General features: G+C 50.4%; 1 protein-coding gene, 1 long non-coding RNA gene and 1 pseudogene across 2 annotated transcripts in view; 1 reads left to right on the top strand and 2 right to left on the bottom strand.

The window, feature by feature from the left end:
- The window catches only part of LOC129405613 (uncharacterized), a 41,492-nt gene extending 28,639 nt beyond the window's left edge, over positions 1-12,853 (bottom strand). Inside the window, exons 1-2 of the long non-coding RNA XR_008630687.1 lie at positions 11,670-12,853; positions 7,406-7,483 (exon numbers count right to left, since the gene is read on the bottom strand). This is a non-coding gene — a long non-coding RNA (uncharacterized LOC129405613). The remainder of the gene's footprint in view (positions 1-7,405; positions 7,484-11,669) is intronic.
- Positions 1,320-5,003, bottom strand: LOC101545142 (heterogeneous nuclear ribonucleoprotein A3-like; annotated as a pseudogene).
- NDUFA6 (NADH:ubiquinone oxidoreductase subunit A6) lies at positions 8,973-14,238 on the top strand. The gene is made up of 3 exons (XM_004610549.3): positions 8,973-9,153; positions 12,860-12,975; positions 14,035-14,238. Exons 1-3 carry the CDS (start codon positions 9,015-9,017, stop codon positions 14,164-14,166), a joined length of 387 nt encoding a protein of 128 aa, XP_004610606.1. The 5' UTR covers positions 8,973-9,014; the 3' UTR covers positions 14,167-14,238.
- The last annotated feature ends 982 nt before the right edge of the window (positions 14,239-15,220 follow it).

Here is a 15,220-nt window from a genome sequence, read left to right as displayed (position 1 = left end):
AAGCCTATTTTAGGTTCACACAAAATTGAGTGGAAAGCAATAAAAATTTTAAAACATTTTAAAAGGGGGGCTGGAGCGATAGCACAGCGGGTAGGGCATTTGTCTTGCACGTGGCTGACCCGGGTTCAATTCCCAGCATCCCATATAGTCCCCCGAGCACTGCCAGGAGTAATTCCTGAGTGCAGAGCCAGTAGTAATCCCTGAGCATCACTGGGTGTGACCCAAATAGAAAAAAAAATGAGTGGAAAGTACAAACTTCCCATATACTCCTTGCCTCTATCCCTCACTGCCCTCCCCACACCCTCCACTCTCAACACCTCCCTCCAATTTATAACCATAAAACCTACACTGATACAGCACTGTCACCCATTCATAGCTTACCAAAAATAAGCTTAGCATTGTGCACTTACTCAACCCACAATGGCAGGCAGCTATCATTTTACTATCATACAAAATAATTTTACTACCCTAAAAATCCTCTTGCTATACTTAAACATTCTCCCTTCCTTATGCTCAGTCCCTGAAAGTAATCTTTTTATTGTTTCCACAGTTTTGCCTTCTTCAAGTATGTCAAGAATGTTAAGTATTTCACATATGGAATGGACAGCATGAAGCCTTTCAGACTGGCCTTTTAAAATTGTATAAAACTTAGTAATATCCATTTAAGCTTCCTCCATGTGTCTCTTCAAAGCTTGAGCATTCATTTCTTTCTAAATGTAAAGAATATTCGATTATCTGAGGGGTAGAACCAAATTTATTTATTCATTCACATCCTAAAGAAATTCTTGGTTGCACCTAAGTTTTGGCAATCAGGGAATAAGGCTGTTATAAACATCTGCATGCAAATTTCTGTGTGCACGTAAGTATTCAATTCATTTGGATAATATCAAGGAACATGTTGCTCAGTCATGTGGTAAAAGTATATTTAGTTTTGTAAGAAACATTTTTCCAAGAGTGGCTGTATGATTTTGTGTTCCTGCCAGTAGTGAACGTATCAATCCTCATTTTTATGTCACCTTTGCTCATTTTTTTTCTTTGCTTTTTGGGTCACACCCGGCGATGTACAGGGGTTACTCCTGGCTCATGCACTCAGGAATTACTCCTGGCGGTGCTCAGGGGATCATATGGGATGCTGGGAATCGAACCCGGGTCGGCCGCGTGCAAGGCAAACGCCCTACCCACTGTGCTATTGCTCCAGCCCATCTTTGCTCATTTTTACTAGGATATTTTGTTTTTTTATTATTGAGTTTTTAAGTCTTTTATACATTCTAAATATGAGCAAATTTTTCTTTCAGTTTGTGGGGTTTTTTTTTGAGAAGTTAAAAATTCCTTAATTTTTTATTCCTGGTACCACTACCACAATTTACAGGGCAATATACCTGATGTAATGAAAAGAAAAAGAAAAAGACAAAGCTACAACAGATAAAAGACCTCAGGAATGTACATCTAATTAACACTACATTGCATTAATCAATAGCTGCACTTCTGCAAACTGTGGCTATGACAGTCCCGAACAAGAAGGGTTTCCTGTTTAAGCTGCAGTAACTTTTCTGACTATGGATCATCGCTCCTTCTGTGGCAGATTTTTACAGTTCCTCTAATGGATTTGGGACGACTGTCTCAAAGTGACCTGCAGCTTTCCTGACAACTCCTCTCTCTCCTGCTAAGAACTGTAGCCCTTTTCTGCTGAGTTTTTAGAACCTTCTGCTACCATAGCCACCACTTCCACCACCAGATCCATAACCACCACCATAGGGACTGCCCAAGCTTCTTCCACCAAAACTGCCCCCTTTCATGGGTCCATAATTTGATTGCTGTTGTCCACTATACTTTCCAAAATCATTATAGTTCCCACCACCATCATAGTTACCACCGCCAAAATTTCCTCCTTCATTGTAACCATCATATCCTCCACCACCTCCACCATATCCACCACCTTGGTTTCCATATCCTGGTCCTCCACCACCATAGCCTCCTCTACTACTTTAACCAGGACCTCCGCCATAGTTGCCACCATCACCTCCAAATCCATTATATCCACAATCACCTCCTTCATAACTATCTCTGCTGCCACCACCGCCACCACCATAGTCTCCTCTTCCACCAGAGTTTCCACCACGGCCAAAGTTTCCTCCACCACCTCCAAAATTGCCTCCATGACCCATAAAGTTGCCAGATCCACCTCCATGACCTCTTTGCAATCCAGCAGACTGCATTTCTTGTTTAGAAAGGGCCTTTTTCACTTCACAATTATGCCCACTAATAGTGTGGTATTTCTGAACAACAATTTTATCAACTGTATCATGATCATCAAAAGTTACAAAAGCAAATCCTCTCTTTTTCCCACTCTGCCTGTCTTCCATAACTTCTATGGTTTCAATTTTGCCATACTTTTCAAAGTAGTCTCTCAAATTATATTCCTCTGTATCTTCTTTAATACCACCAACAAAAATTTTCTTCACTGTTAGATGGGCATCAGGCTTCACAGAATCCTCTTTAGAAACAGCTCTCCTTCCGCCCAGAGATGAACCAAGAGCCGCGGCACGAGAAGCAGAGCCTCCCGCCTACTGACTGTGATCCTGAGGTCTCCTAACCCATTTTGGCACCAGAGCAGATTCTTGCAGCCATGCATTTTGACTGTGAACTGAACTACAACCTCGTGCAGCCCGGGGAGGGATTTTTTTCCCTCTCCACCCCATTTTTCTGAGCGAAAATGGCGGCAGCGGCAGCAGCCACGCGGTGAGAGCCACCCTCTAAGACCCCTCCACCAGGAGGTAGGACTTTCTTTAGTGACGTAGCCTGTAGGTGATCCTGGGAGGGGAGGTGTTCCCGGCGCGCCTTCCGCCCAGAGATGAACCAAGAGCCGCGGTACGAGAAGCAGAGCCTCCTGCCTACTGACTGTGATCCTGAGGTCTCCTAACCCATTTTGGCACCAGAGCAGATTCTTGCAGCCATGCATTTTGACTGTGAACTGAACTACAACCTCGTGCAGCCCGGGGAGGGATTTTTTTCCCTCTCCACCCCATTTTTCTGAGCGAAAATGGCGGCAGCGGCAGCAGCCACGCGGTGAGAGCCACCCTCTAAGACCCCTCCACCAGGAGGTAGGACTTTCTTTAGTGACGTAGCCTGTAGGTGATCCTGGGAGGGGAGGTGTTCCCGGCGCGCCTTCCGCCCAGAGATGAACCAAGAGCCGCGGTACGAGAAGCAGAGCCTCCTGCCTACTGACTGTGATCCTGAGGTCTCCTAACCCATTTTGGCACCAGAGCAGATTCTTGCAGCCATGCATTTTGACTGTGAACTGAACTACAACCTCGTGCAGCCCGGGGAGGGATTTTTTTCCCTCTCCACCCCATTTTTCTGAGCGAAAATGGCGGCAGCGGCAGCAGCCACGCGGTGAGAGCCACCCTCTAAGACCCCTCCACCAGGAGGTAGGACTTTCTTTAGTGACGTAGCCTGTAGGTGATCCTGGGAGGGGAGGTGTTCCCGGCGCGCCTTCCGCCCAGAGATGAACCAAGAGCCGCGGTACGAGAAGCAGAGCCTCCTGCCTACTGACTGTGATCCTGAGGTCTCCTAACCCATTTTGGCACCAGAGCAGATTCTTGCAGCCATGCATTTTGACTGTGAACTGAACTACAACCTCGTGCAGCCCGGGGAGGGATTTTTTTCCCTCTCCACCCCATTTTTCTGAGCGAAAATGGCGGCAGCGGCAGCAGCCACGCGGTGAGAGCCACCCTCTAAGACCCCTCCACCAGGAGGTAGGACTTTCTTTAGTGACGTAGCCTGTAGGTGATCCTGGGAGGGGAGGTGTTCCCGGCGCGCCTTCCGCCCAGAGATGAACCAAGAGCCGCGGTACGAGAAGCAGAGCCTCCTGCCTACTGACTGTGATCCTGAGGTCTCCTAACCCATTTTGGCACCAGAGCAGATTCTTGCAGCCATGCATTTTGACTGTGAACTGAACTACAACCTCGTGCAGCCCGGGGAGGGATTTTTTTCCCTCTCCACCCCATTTTTCTGAGCGAAAATGGCGGCAGCGGCAGCAGCCACGCGGTGAGAGCCACCCTCTAAGACCCCTCCACCAGGAGGTAGGACTTTCTTTAGTGACGTAGCCTGTAGGTGATCCTGGGAGGGGAGGTGTTCCCGGCGCGCCTTCCGCCCAGAGATGAACCAAGAGCCGCGGTACGAGAAGCAGAGCCTCCTGCCTACTGACTGTGATCCTGAGGTCTCCTAACCCATTTTGGCACCAGAGCAGATTCTTGCAGCCATCCATTTTGACTGTGAACTGAGCTAAAATATTAGAAACCCAAAACCGCGCGGCCGCAGTAGCGGCCGCGCGGACTCAAAGTCTTCACTTTTACCAAGGAAGAGAAATTATTAGATGATGCTTATTCAGCAGGCCTGATTGTTGGGGAAAATTTCCAATCAACAATAGTGAGTTCTGTATGGAAATATGAAATGTACTCAATATATAGAGAGAATAATGGGAATATCATCAGCTACTTAGATGGGGGGTGGGGTGGGAGGGGGGTGTATTGGGGTTCTTGGTGGTGGAATGGGTGCACTGGTGAAGGGATGGTGGTTTAATCAGTATTTGACTGTGACTTAAACCTGAAAGCTTTGTATTTTTTTTTCTTGTTTTCACGGTGGTTCAATAAAATATTTCTTTAAAAAAAAAGAAAAAAGAAACAGCTCTCCTTGGTTCCACCACACGCCCATCAACCTTATATGGTCGAGCACACATAGCTGCATCCACCTCTTCAACACATGAGTAAGTCACAAAACCAAAGCCTCTGGAACGTTCTGTTTGGGGGTCTCTCATCACCACACAATCTGTAAGTGTGCCCCATTTCTCAAAATGTTCTCTTAAACTATCATCTGTAGTTTCAAAGCTCAAATCTCCAATAAACAGTTTTCTCAACTGCTCTGGTTCCTTTGGATCATGGCCCTCCTCCCCCCCGGCGGCGGCGGCTGGGCTGGGGGCGACCGGGTGGCGGTTTTACCTCCATTTTGAGACCGAACCCGCCTCTTCCAACTCAAGTTCAAAATGGGACCCAGTTTGTGGGTTTTTACTTGGGGTGGGGATCACACCTGGCTGTGCTCAGGGTTTACTCCTGGCTCTGCACTCAGTGATCATGCCTGAAGGGGCCTGGGGAGCCCTATGGGGTGCCTGGGATCAAACCCCAGTCATTCTGTGCAAGGCAAGTTCCCTACGTGGTCCCTGTATACATTGTTTTAAAGACCTTTTGTGAAAATAAAAAGGAGAGGGCCAGAGAGATAGTCTAGCAGGTAAGGCACTTGCCTTGCACACAGTTGACCTGTATGACCCCCAGCATCCTATATGGTTCCCTAAGCCCTGCCAAGAGTAATTCCTGAGCACAGAGCCAGGAGTCAGTCCTGAGTACAGCCAGGTATATCCCAAACGCCATATATATGTTTGTATATATAACACAATATATAATATACATATATAAATTTTTTGAAGTAAACAGATTTTATTTATTTAGAGGTTTCTGAGGGAAGGAGGAAGGGATAAGTGGGAGAGATAATAGTAAGAATAACACGCTCAAGAGAGAATGCAGGCTTCTCCAAAGGGTGGAGAGAGCTCTACACACATCCTAGCACTGGACACAAAAGCATGAAAGTACACATCTCAAGGGGGAAGATGCGGGCGACACATGTGCTTGGGCACCAAATGTGCTCGGCCACGTGGGCACAAGCAGCACATGGGCTCAGGCAGCATATGTGCCTATATATTTTTTTAACACTAGAGTTCAGTTCTAGGCAGTCACACCCAGAAACTGCCCCCGGCGCCCTGTAATCGCATCAACAGCCAACATCCAGAGACTGTAAAACCAAGCTCCCGGAAGCGACATCTTATAGCCTACTTCTCCCTCAGAGAACCTGGCAAGCTACTGAGAGTTTCCTGCCCGCATGGGAGAGCCTGGCAAGCTCCCCATGGCGTATTCATATCAGTAACAATGATGGGTCTCATTCCCCTGACCCTGAAAGAGCCTCCAATGTGGCACCATTAGGAAGTAAAGAGTAAACAGTAAACAGTAAAGTAAAGTAAATAGAGGCTTCTAAAATCTCAGGGCCAGGACGAATAGACACATTACTGAGAGCACTCGAGAAAATCAAATTCGACGATCAACCGGATGATGAGGATGATGATGAGAGTTCAGTTCACGTATGAAGGAACTGGCAGAGGAACCCAGGCATGCAGGACCTGGGGCTGAGCTCTCCAAGCCTGCTCGGATTGGGACTGGGCCTCCTCCACCCAGACCCCCCCACTCTCCAGTAGTTTGGCAGTCACACCCACAAACTGCTCCCAGTGCCACAACGGCCAAGATCCAGAGACTACATAAAACAAAGCTCCTGGAAGCGCTCAGCTGCAAAGCAGCCATGCGAGTTCTTATACTCTAGCCCGCCGATGTGCCTAAAAGCAGCATAGAAGTATTTGATTTTAACATACTTGCTTGTATTCTCTGATATACATTTCAGTTCCTCTCGGAGAGCCTGGCAAGCTACCGAGAGTATCCCACCTGCACGGAAGAGGCTGGCAAGCTCCCCGTGGTGTATTCGATATGCCAAATACAGTAACAATAACAGGTCTCATTCCCTTCACCCTGAAAGAGCCTCCAATCGTTGGGAAAGACAAGTAAGGAGAGGCTGCTAAAATCTCAGGGCTGGGACGAACAGAGACGTTACTGGTTTTTGCTCAAGCAAATCGATGAACAACGGGATAACAGTGATACAGTGATAGCTAGAGTTCAAAAGTTTCCCTTTTCTAAAAAACAAACAAAAGGGGGCTGGAGTGATAGCACAGTGGGGAAAGCGTTTGCCTTGCACACAGCCGACCCGGGTTCGATTCCCAGCATCCCATATGATCCCCTGAGCACCGCCAGGGATAGTTCCTGAGTGCAGAGCCAGGAGTGACCCCTGTGCGTTGCTAGGTGTGATCCAAAAAGCAAAAAAAAAACAAAAAAATAAATAAAAACAAACAAACAAACAAACAAAAAAAAAAAAACCTACTCAGAATTGAACTCCCATATGACCCAGCAATTCTACTTCTTGGTATCTACCCCAAGGGCCCAAAACCTCTATTCAGAAAAGACAAGCGTGCTCCTATGTTCATTGCAACACTGTTCACAGTAGTATAAGAACAGATGACCGGGTAAAGAAACTATATAGCACATATACACGACTACTACTAATTGACTACAAGAAAAGACAAAACCACGCAATTTCCTGCTACATGGATTGATCTGAGAGTATCATACTGAGGGCCAGGAGAAGAGGGACAGATGCAGAATGATCTCTCACATAGGGGGCAGAAATAACACACGGCGAAATAACGAATGGCCAAAGACAACAGAGCCAGAGAACTGGTCTGCAGAATGGAGCTTACCATGGCAGGGAGGGGAAGCGAGGTCGCCAGGGCCACCCTGGTGGGAGGTGTGGTGTTGGACGCTGAATGCAGGAAACCCTACAATAACAAATCAAGTTTGTTTTGTTATTAAATTTTTTCAAGTTTCCTTTTCATTATAGTTCAGAACATATATGCTGCATGCATTTTTTTGTTTTTTTGCTTTTTGGGTCACACCCGGCGATGCTCAGGGGTTACTCCTGACTCTGCACTCAGGAATTACTCCTGGCGGTGCTTTAGGAAAATTTAATTTTCCTAAAATTAAATTTTTTCAAGTTTCCTTTTCATTATACTTCAGAACATATATGCTGCATGTGGGGTTTTTTTTTTCGTTTTTTTTGGTCTTTTTTTTTTTTTCTTTTTGGGTCACACCCGGTGATGCACAGGGGTTACTCCTGGCTCTGAACTCAGGAATCACCCCTGGCGGTGCTCAGGGGACCATGTGGGATGCTGGGAATTGAACCCGGGTCGGTCGCGTGCAAGGCAAACGCCCTCCCCGCTGTGCTATCGCTCCAGCCCCCTGCATGCGTTCTTTTAACTGAAAACTCAAACGTACAAAAACACCACAACACATAATAAAAGAGGGAAATCCATTTGGGGGGCAGTGTTGGGACCACAACAGACGACTCTCACAAGCGATCCCAGCTTGCTGCTCTGGGACCGAACCCCGCAAATCCTGTGCTCCAGCCCTCTGGGGTCACCCCGCTGGCCATCAACTCTGATTTCTGACCCTTTAAGGAAAAATGGGTGCACCGCAGGCTCCGGAATCAGCGCTAAGTCCAGCTCTGTTCCTTCTGTCACACATGTCCCCTATCACACGTCACACGTTCAGCCTGTGACCTGTGTCCCTGTCACACCTGTCCTTGTCACACTTTTGCGCTTCTGCAAAAGTTCAGAAACGGGAGTCGGTTGGGGGGCAGGGAGGTGCCCCTTAACACACGTCACACCTGTGACCTGTGTCCCTGTCACACCTGTCCCTGTCACACTTTTGCGCTTCTGCAAAAGTTCGAAACGGGAGTCAGTCGTGGGGCGGGGGGGTGCCCCTTAACACCACAGGTGACCCCAACTCGATCCCACCTCGGTTCCTTTCCCTAAGGCTCGGGGCTCATAGGACGAACCTGAACCAGCAGATTCGGGGTCCGACAAATATTTCGGGCTCTGGGGCCTGAGGAGCTTTCACAGAGACCGCAGGTTTCGAAGGAGAACGTTCCAGAATATTCCAGAAGCTCGGCGGGGCCGCGAGTCCCACACGCCACCTGAGGGGCGCGCCGCGAGCGCGGGCCGAGACTGGTCGTCGCGCGACCCAGCGGCCAGCCTGACGTCCGCGCGCCCCCTGGCGGCAGTTCTAGCGACTAACGGCCGATCTCGCGGTTTCGCGAAGGAGCGCACGCAGTTCTCGCAGAGCCTGTCCATCCCTTCGAGAGAAAGGCCTTCCCGCCAATCAGAGAGCCTCAACAGCTCTCCTCCCGCCCATCCCCGGGTTTGGGGGTGTGGCTTTCCATTTCAGCCAATAGGAAGAGAGGTTCGACCTTCGCCCACACTCCCGAGTTAAAAAAAGGGGGTGGGCCTGGGACGAGGCTTCCCGAGCAAGATGGCGGCGAGCGGCCTCCGACGGGCCGCTGCGGCGACCAGCACGTCGGTGAAGCCCATTTTCAGTCGGGACATGAACGAGGCCAAGCGGAGGGTGCGCGAGCTCTACCGAGCCTGGTATCGGGAGGTGCCGAACACCGGTGAGAGGCAGCGGCGCACTCGGGCCCCCCGCCGGGGGCAGCTTGCCCAAGGTCGCAGCCGCCCCGGCCGCCCGTGTCTCCTGGGTCCCGCTGAGGTCACCAGCTGGGGCACAGACGCCTTCGGGGCCCGGAGGGGAGGAGGGTCACCATCACCATGGTGGGTCCGTCCTAGCAGCAACCTCGGGGTCAGACCTGCGGGGCCCCACCTCCGAAATCGCGCGCCTAGGCGCCCACGGCGATTTGGATCGCTTGACAACCCCCCACCCCCGCACTTTTTTAATCGGACCCCCTGATCGGGGGAACAGGGACCGTCTGTGACATGCTTATTGCACAGGTGAGGCAGCGGAGGCACTTGGCAGGGACAGTCAGGCGCGCCCCAGCACCAGCCCCCGTGCGGGCTCTGGACCGCTCAGGTCAACTCGCATGCACCTGAAGATAACTGACCAAGGGTGCCTACGGGCCAGGTGTAGGATTTGAGCCATCCTCTGGTTCCCACAACACCCACGAAGACAGAAACAAAGGGAGGGGGTTTGCCCAAGGTCATCCTGTAAGTCAGCGGTGCCTCCTCCAGCCCCTCCTGCCCGGCTTCCTACCTTGTCCCCTAGCTCGGTCAGCGCCTGCCCCCACCCACCCCCACCTGTGCAGGGATGGATGGCTGTTCACTCAAAGGTTTAACTAGAACTGTCCCCATGCTGTTTCCTGTTGTACTTGATGGAAGAAATTAGGAGACAATCCCCCATACACACTCCCCAAATTGTCATAGATGTCAGAGTTGGTGGATATTTGGCTGACTGAGTGTTTTCATATGTGCATCCCTGATTGTCTGAGCGCAGAAAGTGTTTCTAAGCAGCAGGAGTCCGTGGCACCCACTCAGGGCAGTCACTTCCCGCCTGGGTGAGAGGCAGCCAGACATGCTGGTTGCATTAATTTTTTTTTTCTTTTTGGGTCACACGTGGCGGTGCACAGGGGTTACTCCTGGCTCTGCACTCAGGAATTACCCCTGGTGGTGCTCAGGGAACCATATGGGATACTGAGAATCAAACCCAGGTGGGCCGCGTGCAAGGCAAACGCCCTACCCGCTGTGCTATCGCTCTAGCCCCTAGTTGCATGAATTTGATTCCAGACTTTGCCCCTCACTAGCTGTGTGTCCTTGAGCAACTTACTTAGTGGTGCTGTGCCTCCGGTTCCTCTTCTGTAAAATGAGGTTGATGACAGGACCTCCTTCAAAGATGTGAGTTTATTTGCTTAGTATAACTCAGGCACTTAGGATAGGACCTGGCCCTGGGGAACACATTAAATTGCTGTTCTTATTGTTCCTGTTATTTGCCTAACCAGTTCTTTGATGAACAGAACTTAAACCCAAAAGGCAGTAGCAGGAGGGAAGAATTGTAAATGATCTGGTTCAGGGACTGCAGATTCACGTGCCTCAGGGAACTGGTGTATAAGTGTAGGGGAGTGGAGCCTAGTAGGCGAGGTACCGTGGGTATGTTGGTGTGGCAGGGTATGTCGTGACCACCCGTGTATGCACGTTCATGTTTGGGAACAGGCTGTTTGCTAAGCAGCATGCTCCTGTGAGTGTGCAGAACCCTTTCTAGTTGCAGGAAGGAGCAGCAGGTGGCGAACAGGGCAACAAATCCAGATGCAAGGAAGGGCCAGAGCAATGTAGTACACCGGGTAAGGCATTTGCCTTGCATGTGGCCAACCCTGGAACCACATATGGTCCCCTGGGGCCCACCAGGAGTGATCCCTGAGTGCAGAACCAAGATTAAGCCTGAGCCCCAAAACAAAAAATAAATTAACAGACACCTTAAATTCAGGGCTCACATTGGTAGGACGCTGGTATTAAGACTTAAGGCAGGGGGGCTGGAGCGATAGCACAGCGGGTAGGGCGTTTGCCTTGCACGCGGCCAACCCGGGTTTGAATCCCAGCATCCCATATGGTCCCCTGAGCACCGCCAGGAGTAATTCCTGAGTGCAAAGCCAGGAGTAACCCCTGTGCATTGCCGGGTGTGACCCAAAAAGCAAAAAAAAAAAAAAAAAAAAAGACTTAAGGCAGGACCCAGAGCGCTCCCTCAATCCCGCAGTGGTGAGAGGCTCCTCTCCAGGATTCCTGCGCCTGTGCATTGCTTCTCTGCCTGCACCTACTCCTTGGTTTGCTCTTTTCTGAACTTCCTGATAGACAGCTGGCGCCTGCCAGCTCTCTGGAGAGAAACCGGGCATCACAGTGCTCAGTAGTCCCATGCTGCGAGGAGCCCCACCACCACCCAGGTATAGATCCCAAGGTGGAAGCCGCTCGCTGGGTGCTGAGTCCTGGGAGAGTGAGGACTCCTGTCTCTGCGAGCAGTTCCCTGCAAGGCCGGGAGGCCAGTTCTAGTGGACTGGCTTATGGCCTGGTAAGCGCCGGGAGGTGTGTACTCACAGTCCAGCTTTAGTTTTTGTCAGTTCTGTCACTAGACCTTGTGAGGGGCCAGAGCGACAGCACAGTGGGGAGCATGCTTGCCTTGCACACTGCTTACTTGGGTCCGATCCTCAGCACCCCATATGCTTCCCTCTCCAGGAGTCTTTCTGAGTATCGCCAGGTGGGGCCCAAAACCAAAAACTAGCCCTTGTGGTTCTCCTGGTTGTTCTGTAGAGATGTCGCGGGAATGACCACAGCACGTGGGTCTCCTCAATCCCAGTCCTTGATCCAGCCCCATCCTGGTTTCCACTGCCCCCTCAGCTGAGGGCCCCTCTCTTCCTCTCCTAGTACCCAGCAGGTCTGCAGAAGGTTGCCAGGGGCTGGGACTACTGATGACTGAAAGCTGATTTCCCAGGATGTCCATGTACCTGCCCCTAAGTCCCAGAGTCTGAGGCGCTGCTGTGGTTTTTACCCTTGTGTTCATGGATGGTGCTCCCGCCCGAGAGAACAGAGGTTCCTTGGAAACGTCTTTCCATCCCCTAAGTAACCTCACAGAGTGGTGACTGCTGCTGAGACGCTGTCATGCCCACAGGCCCTCCACTGTGTCCGTCAGCTCAAAGCCTGCGTGGGGTACAAGCCTAGACCATTGTTTGTCATGTGTCGACCCCCTCATCTTTTGCAAGTTGGCCCATATACTACTAACAGGGCTAGTGATATTGAGTACTTCACACCGGCCACTGGCCACAGGTTCCTGGACTACCTCAGGATGGACACAAACCGCGCTGATGCTCAGGGCGCTCCTCAGTTCTCTCAGAGTTGGGCACAGAGAAGTTCATGTTCTCAGAGCCACAGAGCAGGGATGTAAGCCTTGTGATTTTTGGGTTCTTTTTTTGTTTTCTTTTTTGCTTTCTGGGTCACGCCCAGCGATGCTCAGGGCTTATTCCTGGCTCTGCACTCAGGAATTACTTCTGGTGGTACTCCAGGGACCCTATGGGATGCTGAGGCTCAAACCTTGGTTGGCCGCATGGAAGGCAAACGCCCTCTCCGCTGTACTCCAGCCCCAGTTTGTGCTCTTGAACTAGACTTTCCTTGTCAAAATGCACTGGTCTGGCTTCCCCAGGCTGGAAGCTCTTTGGGAGCATCTGGGCGTCCTGTGCCTCGCCTTCTCCAGCACCTGGCTTGGGTCCAGCTTGTATCGGAGAGTGAAATGAACGAGCGCCTGTCTGTTCAGTGTCAGGTCCTGACGCCACTTTCTGAACACCTGAATAGCCACGTAATCTCTACCCTGCGTCGTGTTTTCTCTCTTAGTGCACCTATTCCAGCTGGATATCACTGTGAAACAGGGTCGGGATAAAGTTCGGGAAATGTTTAAGAAGAACGCCCACGTCACAGACCCCAGGGTGGTGGACCTGCTGGTCATTAAGGTAACTAACTCAGCCACAGCTCGTGCTGTGTCTCTCTTTCCAGGTGGACATTTTGTCTCCCAGGTTTTAAAAGGCCTGCGAGGCCAGCACGCAGTTGCTTAATTTTCAAAGAACAGCTGAATTTGGATCTTATCACCTGGTTAAATAGAAAATAAGATTATTCAAGGGAAAAAAGTTCACCTAGGGGTTGCATTTTAAAACTAAACCAAGAGAGGGCCAGAAAGTGCAGCAGGTAAGGTGCCTGACTTGCATGCAGCTGACCCAAGTTCGAGCCCCGCCACCCCATGTGGTCCCCCAAGCCCATCAGGAGTGATCCCTGAGCCCAGAGCCAGGAGTAAATCCCTAGGCACTGCTGGGTGTGGCCTAAAAAGCAAAAACAAAAAGAACTAAGCCAAGAGAGCAGGAGGAAACTTTGAACTCCTCCTGAAGGTTGTCCCCAAGGGCGACTGCTTCTCCCCGTTGCCAGCTTAAGAGCTGCACTGTGGGGCTGGAGCGATAGCACAGCGGGTAGGGAGTTTGCCTTGCACGCGGCCGACCCGGGTTCGATCCCCGGCATCCCGTATGGTCCCCCGAGCACCGCTAGGAGTAATTCCTGAGTGCAAAGCCAGGAGTAACCCCTGAGCATCACTGGGTTGTGACCAAAAAAGGAAAAAAAAAAAAAAAGAGCTGCACTATGTAGGCCTGTAGGCGAGTCCTCTGAAATCAGAATCAAATCTTGGGCCCTCTTGAGCTCACATGAGCATAAGATTTCAGCACGAACCCGGGAAATAACAAGGAAGGACTGTTAAGCAGAAACATATGAAGCCAGTCAGGTGAGGCATTCAGGGCTTGCAAGTGATCTGGAAACCTCTTAAAGCCGGTTAGCCAGAGGAGAGCAGTGGAAAGGCCTCCAGGTCATCATTTAGTTCAGCTCCCTCATTTTCTAGATGCAGAAACTGGTCTAGGCCTGAGTGTGTTACTTTCCCAAGGCCACTCAGCAGGTCCATGCCAGAGCAGATCCAGGTCCTGATCTTGTGTTGTGCCCTTTCCATTGACCACTTGTCCCCCCCACGTGTGCAGGGGAAGATGGAACTGGAGGAAACGATTAAAGTGTGGAAGCAGCGGACACACGTTATGCGGTTCTTCCATGAAACAGAAGCGCCGAGGCCAAAGGATTTTCTGTCCAAGTTCTACATTGGCCACGACCCGTGAAGTCTCCGTGGAAAGATGCATGTTGCTATTTAAGTACTTTAGAGCACAAATAAACCCAGTCTGTGATGGTCACTCTGTGGTAGCGTTGCATTGGAGAACCAAATGGATGCTCCCCTTCTGCAGGCTTTCTAGTTTTTTGCCAGAACAAGTGGGGTCTTCATATACACACCACCTGTTCTTCCCTGTAAATTAGATTCCCTCTTCTCGGAGCCTTACATGTGGGTAAACAGGAAGGGTAAGGCCATCTGCTCAGAAACTGTCACGCTGGGTTTAATAAGCTCGGCTGCCTCTGACTTTGCTAACTTCACCGGCTTTCTACAGCCTCCAGGATTGGAGAGCTTGGCATTACAGTACAGTTTGCCCAAATCAGCCAGCTCTCTCTGTCCCCAAGGATCACGCAGAGGTGGGCTGACACGCCGCGGTACACACCGCTGCTGATGTTTTTACAAGCTGGGGTGTAGCTTTATAAATTTTTTTTTTTTTGCTTTTTGCTTTTTGGGTCACACTCAGTGATGCACAGGGGACAGGGGTTACTCCTGGCAATACTCGGGGGACCATATGGGATGCTGGGAATAGAACTCAGGTTGGTTGCGTGCAAGGCAAATGCCCTACCCACTGTACTATCACTCCAGCCCCAGTAGAATAAATCTTGACCAAAGTTTGGGGTTGTTTTTTTGGGAGGGGGCGGAGGGCAGAGTTGGTCACACCTGAAAACACTCAGGAGTTACTCCTGGTAGTGCTTGGGGACCATATGGAATGTCGGGGATCGAACCCCAGTCGGTTGTATGCAAGCCCTGCGCACTATAATCTTGACCAAATTTAACTTGATCAATTTGTTTTGGATCAGTTTCGTTTTCCTTCCCTGGGTCATTTAAACTGATGTAAAATGAGGGTAGGGCATTTGCCTTGCATACGGCCAACCCAGGTTCGATTCCCAGCATCCCATATGGTCCCCTGAGCACCGCCAGGAGTAATTCCTGAGTGCAGAGCTAGGAGTAACCCCTGTGCATTGCCGAATGTACCCAAAAAGCAAAAAAATAAATAGACTCGGAAT

Source organism: Sorex araneus, chromosome 6, assembly GCF_027595985.1.
Source record: "Sorex araneus isolate mSorAra2 chromosome 6, mSorAra2.pri, whole genome shotgun sequence".
NCBI lineage: Eukaryota > Metazoa > Chordata > Mammalia > Eulipotyphla > Soricidae > Sorex > Sorex araneus.
The sequence above is the reverse complement of the archived record's forward strand: the minus strand, read 5'-3'. Positions and strand labels throughout refer to the sequence as shown.